Source organism: Haliotis rufescens, unplaced genomic scaffold (assembly GCF_023055435.1).
Source record: "Haliotis rufescens isolate VD_foot unplaced genomic scaffold, xgHalRufe1.0.p SCAF_9, whole genome shotgun sequence".
In the NCBI taxonomy this organism is placed as follows: Eukaryota; Metazoa; Mollusca; class Gastropoda; order Lepetellida; family Haliotidae; genus Haliotis; species Haliotis rufescens.
The window spans coordinates 17,978,702-17,991,624 of NW_025964383.1; the positions used below are offsets into that span (position 1 = coordinate 17,978,702).

Genomic DNA, 12,923 nt, shown 5'->3' on the forward strand with positions numbered 1-12,923 from the left:
ATGTTGGGGCTGCCTCTGTTGCCTTGTGACACCCTGGGTCGTGGTGACCCTGGTAAGATGACTGATAACTTGTGTAGCTGTGGGAGGGATATGCCGGTCCTGGGGTCCTGATAAATGACTATGGAATGCATGCCAATACATAGTACAAGCGAATCCAAAAAAGAAAACCACATATATGATACACATGATACATGAAGCAATGAAATACAGGAGGAGCTAAGGGGTGGCTGGAGGGTAACACGGTTGAGTGGCATGCAACAATGGAGAAAGTAACCGCGTGCGGGGCTGATGGGTTGATAAAGGAATATAACTGTGACGTCATGTCCGGCTTACTGGGCATGCACAGCCTGTTTGGAAGTTCATTGTGGGAAGTAATTACTGTAACATGATCCAGACGGAATGAAACAAATTTAGATGACAGAGGTTTTTAGAAATCGTGTTGTTGTTGCACAAACTAAACTATTAAATTACCATTTTGTGCAACAAACAACATCAAATGTAGTACATGACAGGAAGTTTTATTACATACAAATATTTACATACAAACATTTGGCATAATGTTGGGGCTGCCTCGGTTGCCTTGTGAGACCCTGGGGTCGAGGTGACCCGGGTTGACACCCTGGGGTTGTGACGACCCGAGTAAGATGACTGAATGTCCTGGGTTCTTAGGGACCCGGACTTGGGTATCTGTGGGAGGGATATGCAGGTCCTGGGGTCCGAAGACCCGGACGATCCCTAGAGATAAGCTGGTCCTGGTCGTGCTGACCGGACGGTGCCGAAATAGCGTATTGTTCTTTGGGGACCACAAGCCTTCAATGCTCTGAGTATGGAGTGGCTTATGACGCCCAAACGAGGTTAGTAACCGAGAGCCCCCACAGAATTAAGAATATAAGTGAAATAGATAACATGAATATCGTACTTAGTTATTAGCGACACATAGCCTTGTGGGCTTGCACTAAGGTGGCTTCGGACGTTCTGATATCTGGCATAACAGTCCGAAGTCCACCTGCCCATAGTCTGAATGAGGTGATCCTCGATGTGAACAGTGGCTGCCGTAATGGCTGCTCCAATCCAGAAGGAGTGCCCCGAGTAGTCTGCGGAGTTATAGCCAGCTAGTGTAATGACCCTATCTAACCAAGACAAGAACACAGTCCTGGATATTGGTAGATAGTCCCGACTGACAAACTGTGAATCCTGGTTTGCAGCCCTGCACTGCGTTCTTATGGGAAACAGTTTGGACAAGGCCTAGTAGGGACATGTCATGGATGATGGTGTCAGAAGCGAATAAAGCAATGCGAACCCCTTGCCGGAAGGGATCAATCTTTGACACTTTTAGGGTTATAGCACATGTTCTTTTAAGATGTCCAAAATTAATGTCACTCATAGTTATGTTCCTATTGGGATCAAAGTTGGCCGAACATGTGAATTCTCCGCATCGCAGGAATCCGAAGCTCCTTAGTAGGGGTTAAATCCTATTCAGGGCACCGGTTGAGACATCGTCAAACAGTGTCCTAATGCCCGCTTGCAGATAAGTGAATCGGATTCCCGCCAGATAAGTCTTCACGGTGTCATGTGAGAGTTTTAGGGAGCCGAAGCAATGGGCAAGAAAGTACTGATCGTAGGCTTCATTAACTGGTGGCAGGACACTGCTAACACCCAGTGTGTTGAACAAACTGAACTTTAACATGAACTTGAGGTAGCACTGGAAACCTGTAGAATAGGCTGTTCTTGTTTGTCGACTGATCGCAGGTGACCACAGGGTGTCCAGGTGACGATTCAGGTCCACATCACTTGTGAGCTGGGTGGGCAAGGCGTTGGATGGAGTTCTGCGTGTGGCGCCAGGGCTCGGAATTTCCTGAACTGCAAACGGGAAAGTGCATCTGCAATGTTATTTTGCACACCTGGAATATGTTCGGCGAACACGATTAAGTTATTTATAGCTGCTGGCCATGAACGGGTCCGCATCCGAGCCACAATGTTCATACATTTTGATCTTCCCTTTTTGATAAAACACACAGCAGCTATATTGTCACAATGAAACAGTACTCTCTTCTGTGTCCAATGTCGTCCCCAGAGAATGGCCGACAACACAATAGGATAAACGGTTCCAAGAAAGCAATTGATTGTGCCAAATCTGGAATGTTTGTCACGTCCTGAGGCCACGTCTGGGCAAACCATGCCCCCTCAAAAAGTCCCCCGTGCCCTACACTTCCGGCTGCATCCGTATACAGATTGAAATTCCGAGCTGACGTGAAATGGTCGTCATGGAAAATCGAGATGCGATTCCACTGGTTCAGAAATTTCTTCCACATGTGCATCTATCCGACATTGCCTGGATAGTCTGATATGGTGGTGCAACTTGGCAACAGTTGCCGACAGTAGAATCAGATAAGATAGGAAGGATCTGCCTGGTACTACCACTCGACAAGCGTAGTTTAAATGTTCTAACAAAGACAGCAACTCTCTTTTCGCGCACTTAGTCCGGGTAGAGTATCGAATATCTTTGGACTAGATCTGCACCCGAAAGCCAATCTAGTGTAGATGTAGTAACTATCATCCCATGAGAAACCAAAGAAAGGCCAGAAGCTGGGGTGCAGCGGAATCTGTTTGAACGCGTCAGTAATGTCCACCTTACACATCTGTGCACCATGTCCCAGCTGCTCAATAACTGCGCATTGTCTATGGTCACATAAGAGAGTGAAGCAGTTTCCTTACTAATGAGATCATTGATACTAGTGGTATGTTCTGAGTCATGTGGGGCTGACGGATCAAGGATTAACCTCTTCTTTCTCGAGTACTTCCCGTGGCAATTCCTAAGGGGTTAATTCTGTACACAGGGTATGGTGCCTGCTGGAATGGTCCTATAACATACCTTTTTGCGACTTCTGCCAGCAATGCCTTTGTCGCTACTATTGGGTCCAATGAAACACTACGATTGTTTTTACATTCTGTTGTGGACGGTGGAACATCCGACTTTAAGGCGTTGAAGCCATGTTGCAATCCGAGATATGTTGCAAATAGAGAATGGGGATGGGAAGCAAGTTCTGCCTGTATAGTCTGAACATTGATGGGAGTGAGTGGGACTGTTAAAGTGCCTACATCCTCTTCTCCGGTTATATCCGGGAAAGTTAGTCAAGCTTGGTTATCCCGTCTAGACTTAGGAGGCTTCGCACAATTTACCTGCCCGTGATTTGGGGCATGGCAATTGAGACACACATGAAGGTACGCACAGTTCACTCTCACACAGCCCTGATGATTGAAATTATTACAGACCTCACGTCCGTTTGACTTAACTCGAGGTCGTCTCCTGGTGTCGTTTCTGTCTGTCGCCCCCTGCCTGTCGGAGATGACACTTCGGTCCGAGAACAGGTTAGGCCAAACTTTATCAGTACGTCACTCGGGACACAAGTCTGTACCATGGGGGATGTTGTGGCATATGGTACACGATCTGGAACGTTGACCCGAAGAACACAACCCGTACAAATGTGTGTCCCTCATATCCCATCGAATGCTGCATCCTTGTTCCGCATAAGACGCCACTCTGGCAGCAAATAACTTATGAAAGTCATAGTGCGTGGAGCCCCCATATAATGTACCTAGTTCAATGACAGTTTGCTCGTGTACGTCCAATTGTTTACGTCTTGCATTATTTGTGTCGTAGAAAATATCCTTATAAATGCCAAAGGCCTGGATGAATTCTGCTAGAGTCAGTGTACGATTAAACCTAACATCCTCTTTCAATTGGTAGACATTGCCACCATATTCTGCCATTCTTGCGTCTAAAGTGTCTTGGTTAGATAACAATAGCAAAGCAAGGGTGCAATACTTGCCGTCTTTGATCTTCTTCTTGAGCGCAGAGTGAATGTGGGGCAGAGAATCCGACGGCACTTATTTGCTGTGGTGATCCAGTAAGCCCGTAATCGGTTGGCACTGTGTGATGATAGTTCACAAATCCCAAAAAACTCCAGTCAGCCCTGGACGGAGTTGATCAATGGTGCAATAAATGTGGATTCAACCTTTCAAGTAAAACAAATACAGGGGGAATGATGCTATTATACCCTGTCTCTCCCAAAAAGGAAAACCAATCAAATTTTAAAATCCTGGGGGTGATTCCAGATTAACACCTCACTTGGAGTAAACATTTAGAAGATGTAGAAAACAGATGTCATAAAGGCCAGAACGAATTGCGATCAATTTCACGCACATTTTGGTGTACCTCGGGGGACACTCAGCTGGACCTCTACAAATCACTTATCAGATCAAAATGACTATGCCTGTGACGCCTTTCACTCAGCATCAAATACTGTCTTGAGCAGCCTCAGTGCAATTTCGATACGATGACATGCATCAACCAAGTCAGCAAGCCTGACCACCTGATCCCGTTTGTCGCCTCTTTGGTCTATCTGTGTTAGTTGAGTCTAACCATGCAAATCTGTTAGGCAATTGACCTCTGTTCTCTCGATCTTCTCAATAAATGTCTCCTCTATGTTCTTTTCATCAACAATATTTTCCAACTCAAGAGAGCCATACTTCGTCACAAGCGTCTTTACAATCACAACAAGAGACACAAAACACACGAAGGCCAAAACGGCCTCGATGAAAGTGATGTAGATGTACCATTTGAAGGATACTGTCTGGAAGAGGTAACCTAGCAACAAAGGGTTCAGAATTCCTTGCAAATTCTGTGCCACCCAGATTACTGACGTCACCATACCAGACACCTTCATCACGTCATTTTTAATATACACAATTGCAGTTGGGAATATAGCTGACATTCCTATTGCTGCAAGGACCATGCAGATCCATATCCCTGGGTCGGATTTATAAATTATGCTCAGCCACAGACCAGCTAAAGACAACACGCTGAGACCATTAGAAATAAACAAAAGCTGACGAGGGTTAAGGATTCGATAAAGTAGCACACACAGCAAGCGAGAGGCGGTATAACCCGCCCAATAGACTGATGTTAAATTGGCAGTCTTTTCTTTGCTCCATCCAAGGTCATTTACAAAATATGCCATCATGTAGTCAACGATGACACTGATGGAAGAAGAGGTGAAGAAATTCAAGCCTCCAACAGTTCCAAGGATAAGCACACGCAACCATCTGGGAATCACCCGGGGATTTTGGTGATTCTCATTTCTTGTTTTACGTTTTGTGTTTGGAGGACTGAAAAAGCATTCTGCAGTTATCATGATCCCCGACAGAAGACAGAGTGCACCTGCTATCATGTATGCGTACTGGATATTACTTTCGGAAGGGAGACAAATCTCCGGAATAAGGACGGTTGTTTCATTCGAGCTGTCAGCTGCATGTCCCTCGCTGTAGTTATAAGACTGTCGTACGTTATGTATGTCACAGAAGGTCGCGTTGTATGTTTTTTTCTCAGCTAGGAACGGTTCCACCATGAGTGGTGCTATGATGGTACCGACAGCAAAGACAAAGTGTAGAATCTGTATAAACATCTTGCCTTCCACACTTGACGTGCTCATCATGTCAAAGTTTCCACCTGAAAAACACCATACCAACTATTGATATTTTATTTATCTTTTTTTTGGAATATACATATATATTCTTCTAAATATATAAGCATTCCGTGTTTTGCTTACTTTAAATTAATGTTATTGCTAAAACAGATAATACAAATAATACTGTAAATGAAATCGTAATTATTTATGAAATTGAAAATCGAATAGTTGCCATTTAACTCATTGTTAATTTGATTACATCGGTTTCTCGTTGTAATAACGAGACGTAGCCACAGTGTCCTGTTATTTGAGACCATAGTTGCTATGTTTATGGATGATTTCTATTTCAACAAATGAACATTGATTTACCTGCATCAAAAGCCGTTGTTAATATCCCATTAACAAAAAATATAGAAATGGTCAAGAAGTAGGTCTTGCTCCATGGTATAGCGCTGGTGCTGACAGCGTTCATTAGAACAGAACTGGCTAGAATGGCTTGCCTGTGCTTGGCCACTTTCTCAATGAGGACACCCATGATGACTGATCCCACGAGTCCCCCTGTCGCAAGGGATGTATAGAAGATTGATGCTTCCTCTACATTGCTACCAGTGATCTGGGCCAGGTCCAAGAACGCTGGGCCGTGCTGGCCACGGCAGACACCCTGTAAACAATATTTGGTGAATTATAAGGTGAATTGGTAAATTTATAATGAGTGAGTGAATGAAAATATTTTTACAATAAAATCCTTTGAGGTTTGGAGAATCCACATGGTATAGATTCCTCCTATATGAAGAATATAATGAAAGTCCTTCCTCGATGGTATTTAGGATTGTTGTAAAAAACAGGGATTTTTGATTTGGTGGTACATTTGCTGGACAAGGCAATATATCTTTCTATTTGTACGGATTTTTTTAGCTTTGGAATCAAGTATGTAAGAGCAATGGACATGTTTTCAGGTTTTAGAGTCGAAAGTTGATGGATGGTTTAATAGTTAATATACTGGAATTATATGTGGTATTATTTAATATGTCACTTATATCAGGTCCTTTGATCAGACAATAAATAAAGTGATGCTAACATATAACTGTTATGTTATTTGAGGCCTTGTCTGTGCGAAGAAAAGTTTCACGTAGGGCAGGCAGACAATGGATGACAGCTGGCAGGGACAGAATGGGTTTATTCCAATTGTGTTTCCTCTTTTTCTGTTCGTGCATTCAAGCAATGACAACGTTAACATCACGCAATGTCACCACTCTTAAAGACCACGCACTGACTTATACCTATTCCTAGAGACCTGCAACATGTTCCGCTTTTCTTTGGCCATTTTTTTGGCATATGCTTCAAAAGCATCCATAATGACTTGAAATAGTGTGGGACATTTAGGAAAACGGATTTTTCTCTGACAACGTTACTTAAATTTAAAGCATTAAATCCCAGTTTGCAAATTTGAAAGTCAGGAACATGCGGTCTTTGTCTGATTTAGTGGCTGATTAGATGCCCATCGTTCGATATAACCAGGGTAAAATATGCAATGCATCTGATTACAACTCCGCTTATGATTGTTTTTCAATATCTGAGTGTAATAATTCACCAAAAGCGTTCAACCATAGTGGAGGTTTTAAAGTAAATTGAAACAAATGGACACAGACGAAACTTACCAGGACCAGAAACGCAAAGTACAGTATCAAGGTGTGGATGAACTTCCGTCGGAACTCGGGATCCTGTAGTTGCTGCCGGAAGTGAACTGTTCCCGGCGTTGATCTGACAGATTCCATGGCAAACTGAGGCAATATGACCAAAGATAAGTTGTATGTAATCAGGAACATCCCAATTGTTCATCTGACGTGGAGAGAGGGAGTTAGGAGATAAGCATTCATGCGTTTTCATTGTAGATATAAGTTTCCACATTTACCAGACATTACCATTGTGATTCAGGCTCACCTTTTTGCATGTAGCTTCACTATTTTATATTGATTCGAAAACACATGCTCACCCTTCATATATGTAACTACATGTATGCCTTTGTAACTGACTAGTAGCAATTCGGATTACCGCCAACCCGTTACGGCCTGGATTACTGAGTTTCATATCTAGGCTCCTGCTAATTGACGGTGGGGTGGACTGACTGTTGATGACATGGATGGGTAGCTATCGGCTCCCCGGTAGTGTTGGTGGTGTCATTGGAAAAGTGATTTTTTTAATTGTTTTATTGGCTGTCCAAATATGGTAAAATGAACACCATTGTGTTGCGCATGCGCGTGTGGTAATCCCCACAGAGAGGCCCCTGACACCCAGTCTAGACACCTTTAAACGGTTGTATTTCCCTAACCACCCCTTATAGGTATGTCCACCCCTATAATTTTGTATTTGTTAGATATGCCAGAACTTTCCAACGAGCCATCATGCGTCAAATTCGGTGAAATATTTAGACAAGTGTGTTTGTTCACCTCACCACCAAACTACTCGTAACAATATAGCTTACATAATGCCGATGTGACGTTAAATATTAACTCACTCACTCACTACCAAACTGAATTTTATAGCTCCATCAGAAATGTTGTTGCTGTCATTGGAAAAGTGCTAATTTTCGATTTTAACGTCAATACATAGAAATCCTTTGCAGAAACCAAATCACTTGAAATTTTGCATTACCATCAGAGGCTGAACATTCCCTGTAAAAAAATGTTGAAATGAACACCTTTGTGCTGCGCATGCGCGTATGGTAATCGTCCCAAAGAGCCACTGGTACCCCGTTCAGGCACTTTTCAATGGTGGTTGTATTTCCCTAACCACCAACTATTAGCATGTCGGATTTTGTATCAGAAGTCTTAGAATGTCGCGAAATTTCCAACCAGCCATCATATATCAAAATCGTGTACCTGAAGATAAACGTACAGTGTTTGAAAATTAGATTAATGTTAGAGACTATCAATTCGGCCCAACATTAATCTAATTTTCGATTATTGTACATTATCTCCATCATCTCATGACAGATTTATAATCGAACTACTTCGTCCTGCGGACGACAGTGCGTAATCCGGCATGGCACAAGAGGCGAATTGAACTCGTCTGTGAAAGCGGTGGTAGGTGTCTTTCTTTGTGTAACGTAAAAAAGATATTCGTCAAAAGAAAACAAACAACTATTTGTTCAAGGCAACAATGTTTTACGTTGTAAATAAGTAACAGCTTGGTTACATAAACCCTCCAAACACGACAGAAACCATCTGACTGTTTGGTTTGCCGCTGTACTGTACGTACCCCCTACCAACACTACATGGAATGGCCTGACCTACTTATTTCCTCAACAATTTAAAATTTGGAAAGAGGCGGATGTGCCACTTTTCATACTTTGTGCGAGATTGAAATTTGAATTGATAGTGGAAAATACTTGACTGACTGTCGAATTTGAACCCTTCAGAATAGAATAATAGTTATTTTTCTGATCTGCCGAAGAGTCAATGTTTTAACTCATCAAGGACTGTTGATTTTTGTGACCAGGAGTTGGACGACTTCATGTGCCTCTACCCCGGCAGGCGACAAAGGAGTGTCGGCGGTGACCCTAACGCAAATGCGACTGACTTGGGATTTGGAAATTGTTTTCATCATTTGGGACAGGGGATTGAGGCCAAGTGGTTTTAAAGAGTACAAACATGGATCCCCAGCAGTGACAGTTTTGCCGGGAAGCTGGTTGAAAACAGGATTCTTGTGGTTAACATTGTCATGTTTTTTTTATAGTAAATGCAACCGGGCACGAGGGAATATGAGTGGCCTAAATTCGGGGTTTTGCCTGACCCTTATCTTGCATGGCCCCTGGATGATTTTTGGTGGGGTTTGGTAGCTCTATCCCAACATCGTCTGATTCGATGACAAATGATTTGTATAAGTGCACAGTGAGGCGGTCATAAAATCATAGGTTTTTTTCAATCCAAATTGATTTTGGCTTATTTTATTGATTGTTGAATCAAATTCGAGTATTTCATGACAACATCTGCGTTAACAGGATTCCATATGCATTGTTTAGCATCGTACTGACAAGAACCACTCAGAAAAACAAAAAATGCCACGCCTGTTCGAAAATGAGCGTCTGCGAGCCATTGGTATGCTTGAAGCAGGACCGAGTCAATGGGTTGTTGCAAGACAATTTAACGTCCACAGAAACACCATTTGGTGTTTATGGCAACGTTGGCAACAGACGAATGCAGTCAGAGACCATTCTCAGAGTGGCAAGGCACACGTAACCAATAATTAACAAGACAACTGGATTCGAACAACACACCTACGAAATCGATTCCAGCCAGCAACAGTGACTACGCTGTCGGCCTGTTGTTCGACCGTTTTTGCGTCGTCATGGCTCAGCCATTACCTTTCAACATGGTCATATTGCTCTACTTGTTCAGGATTCTCCTTAACAAAACAACGTAAATGTCATCCCCTGGCCCGCTCGCTCCCCTGATCTCTCACCAATCGAGCACATGCGAGATGAGATGGATCGGCACCTTCGACGTCAACAACGTGTTCCACAGACACTCCAGGAACTTCGAAACATGCTCCAGCAGATATGGACAGATATCCAACAGGATCTTGTGCGACGCCTGGTCCATTCAATGAGACAAAGATGTGTTGCTTGCATCGCATCACACACGCTATTGATTTGTAAATTGACATTTTGGCATGTTGATTTTTTTATTTTTATGAAATCACGCATTTTCTGAAGTCAGTATGACAAATTAACCATTTGATCACTTACAGGAGTCTTTTATCTATTGCAAACCGAAATTGTTTCAGATTTGGTAAAAAACATAAATTTGCATCAAATCTTATTCAGTGCCACAGGAGATTGTGTTGTTCAGTATACAGAATGTAATGACACTGTACAATGACGACCGCTGGACTTTGCTGAGCGGTGTTGGAAATAAAGCCAGGGAGCGGAAAGGTCACTTGACCTCGACACAAGCAAAATACACTCCGGTGACACTAGTCAGTTTTGATCTGTTCTCCACTTATGCATTAAACAATATTTGAAAAAGATTAATGGTCCAAGATAATTCTTGAGAGAAATTGAATATTTTAGGAAACATGTGGGAATCTGTTGGTGCCAGATCTGGCGAGTATGGAGGGTGAGGGAGCTCTTCAAACCCACATTGTCGCACAGCAGCCTTTGCAAGTCGGGAGGTGTGAGAAGAGGCATGGCCATGAAGTAGTACAACTCCAGCAGTCAGCATTCCTCACCACTTTTCTTTGATAGAATCTCTCAGGCGAAGAAGCAAATCAGCATAGTAAGGACCAGTAATCGTCTTTTGATTTTCTAAGTAATCAACAAGGATCACACTCTTTGGATCCCAGAATACAGTGGCCATAACTTCCTTCACTGATCTTGAAGACTTGAATTTCTTTGGTGCCGGAGAAGTGGAATGGTGCCAGTCAATGGATTGATGGCTTGACTCGGGATCACAGAGATAGATCCATGTTTCATCACCCATTACCAATCTCTTTTTGAATTGGACGAAATCCTAATATGAAATCCTAATGTATAAGTTCCGAATTTTCTCTGGCAATGTCAGTTCTTTTTTCCTTCAGGTCCGAATTTAGAAACTGTGGCACCCAACGAGAAGATATCTTATTCATCTGTAAATGTTCATGAATAGTAGTTTTAATGGATCCATGGCTTAGACCTGGTAATACGTCTATCTGACAGTATAAGTTTGATTGAATCTTCATTGATGGAAGTTGAGGGACGTGCCTGACCTAGGGTCATCATCAAGGCTTGTTCTCCTAGCTTTTGTTCTTTTTACCCTATTATCCTGACACGTTAACATATCAGCAGCCTGCAAGCAGTCGTGTGATATATATTAAAGGCCGTGATAGTGACATTGTGCAATATGTGTATGGTTTTTATTGTTACGCTTTTGCCATTAATATTCATTGAATGTATTGTTAGTTTAAAACTGTAAGCGTTTTACTTGAAGCATCATTAACCATAAGTTATGACAAATGGTGTATACACTCTTCAAAAAAAGAAACGCACAGGTAGTATGTAGTTCATTGAACCTGACTACACAAAAAATCCGATATAAATTGGATATATGTTATTGGAAAATGTTGGTGGCCTGATATTCGACAAACGGTGCGTGAAAACGCAGCCATTGTCGATTTGCAATATCTTAAACAGCATTGTTTTCACACTTGTTCAAAAATGTCATGGAGGAAAACCGTTTAGCAAAATGCACGTGCAAGTTATGACATTCGTATCTCGTGGTAGTGGCTATAAAAAGGCAAGCATAAGCCAATAATTTGTCATTCAGTTGTCAACATTTTTCAAGTGTGAAAATGCCGAGACTCAGCGCTGCCGATCTGAACATCGCCATAGAACGTATCCAAAGAGGGGAATCGCAGTCTTCTGTTGTTCGCCATTTCAACGTCCACCATAGCACCATTTGCCGCCTTTGTGACTGATACACACAGTTCAATTCCACTGCAGACCGTCCGAGAACCAGCCGACATCGCTACATTTTACTGTTCAGCCTACGTCATCCCAATACCACAGCTACGGTGACGGCAGGACGCATGCCTGGTTTGAGGAGGATATCGGACCAGACTGTCAGGAACCATCTTCGCGAGGTTGGAATCTGACCCAGTGATCATCCCTGTTTTGCAACAGATCCATCGACAGGGATGCTTACGTTGGTGCCATACCTTAGGACCTTGGAATTTGAGAAATTGTGGCTGCAGATCAATCACCCCCATATGAACTGTAAAGCATATCAATATTTTCTCTATTAGACGCTGCTGCACACCGAGTCAAGAACTCTCGCGAAATTAATACACGGCCTAGCGTCTAATTGAGGAAATACGGTAGTTTGATATCAGATGTTTTTGGCACTCTAGGCTGCATCCCTGACTGCTAACGTTGATGACATTACAAGATTTAACGAAGGCATATATTTTCCATACAAATTAAAAGTTTATGAAACTGTTAGGGACATTCTATGGCGACCAGAATCACTGATGTCAAAGCACACTTATCAAACTTATAAACTTATCAAACTTGATGAGATTAATTTCAGAAGACGCACGATTAAGTAAATTATACACGAACCACTGTTTTGGGCCACAACTGTCACAATGATTTTCTTTCACACGCTTGCGTTCAATCCGTGAAAACTTCAAATTTAACAGGTCAAATCATGCAGATTCCTCATGTCAAAATAGCCGGCTTCTCTGCAGCCTAAAAAGCGGCTGTTCAGTCATTCTCCAGTTCCACGGTAATCACACCGTACCAGCAGGCTCATTGCCAGTGAATCTACCACATCATAGATCGGGGTTGTCATCTTGCTTCGTTACCTGTCTGCTGAGGCAAGGAAAATGTAAACATAGGCAGCCATAATGACAGTTTTGAAGTGTGATTTATCGTGATGTAGGTCAAGTTCTGCCACATCCAAGTTCAGGGTGGAGAGT

The 12,923-nt window shown here is 42.6% G+C and overlaps 1 protein-coding gene across 1 annotated transcript; it reads right to left on the bottom strand.

Annotated features, from left to right (window-relative positions):
- Positions 1 to 7,243, bottom strand: LOC125377324 (sodium-dependent glucose transporter 1A-like). The gene is made up of 3 exons (XM_048390353.1): positions 7,127 to 7,243; positions 5,838 to 6,129; positions 1 to 5,509 (listed from the first exon to the last, which is right to left on the bottom strand). Exons 1-3 carry the CDS (start codon positions 7,241 to 7,243, stop codon positions 4,419 to 4,421), a joined length of 1,500 nt encoding a protein of 499 aa, XP_048246310.1. The 3' UTR covers positions 1 to 4,418.
- Positions 7,244 to 12,923: the final 5,680 nt, after the last annotated feature.

Excerpts from the sequence above, each read along its gene's own strand:
- LOC125377324 (XM_048390353.1), bottom strand. The coding sequence starts at position 7,243 with ATGGAATCTGTCAGATCAACGCCGGGAACAGTTCACTTCCGGCAGCAA. Across the intron at positions 6,130-7,126 it reads ACTTTGCGTTTCTGGTCCTG|GGTGTCTGCCGTGGCCAGCA; the intron begins GTAAGTTTCGTC and ends TATTGTTTACAG. Across the intron at positions 5,510-5,837 it reads AACAACGGCTTTTGATGCAG|GTGGAAACTTTGACATGATG; the intron begins GTAAATCAATGT and ends GGTGTTTTTCAG.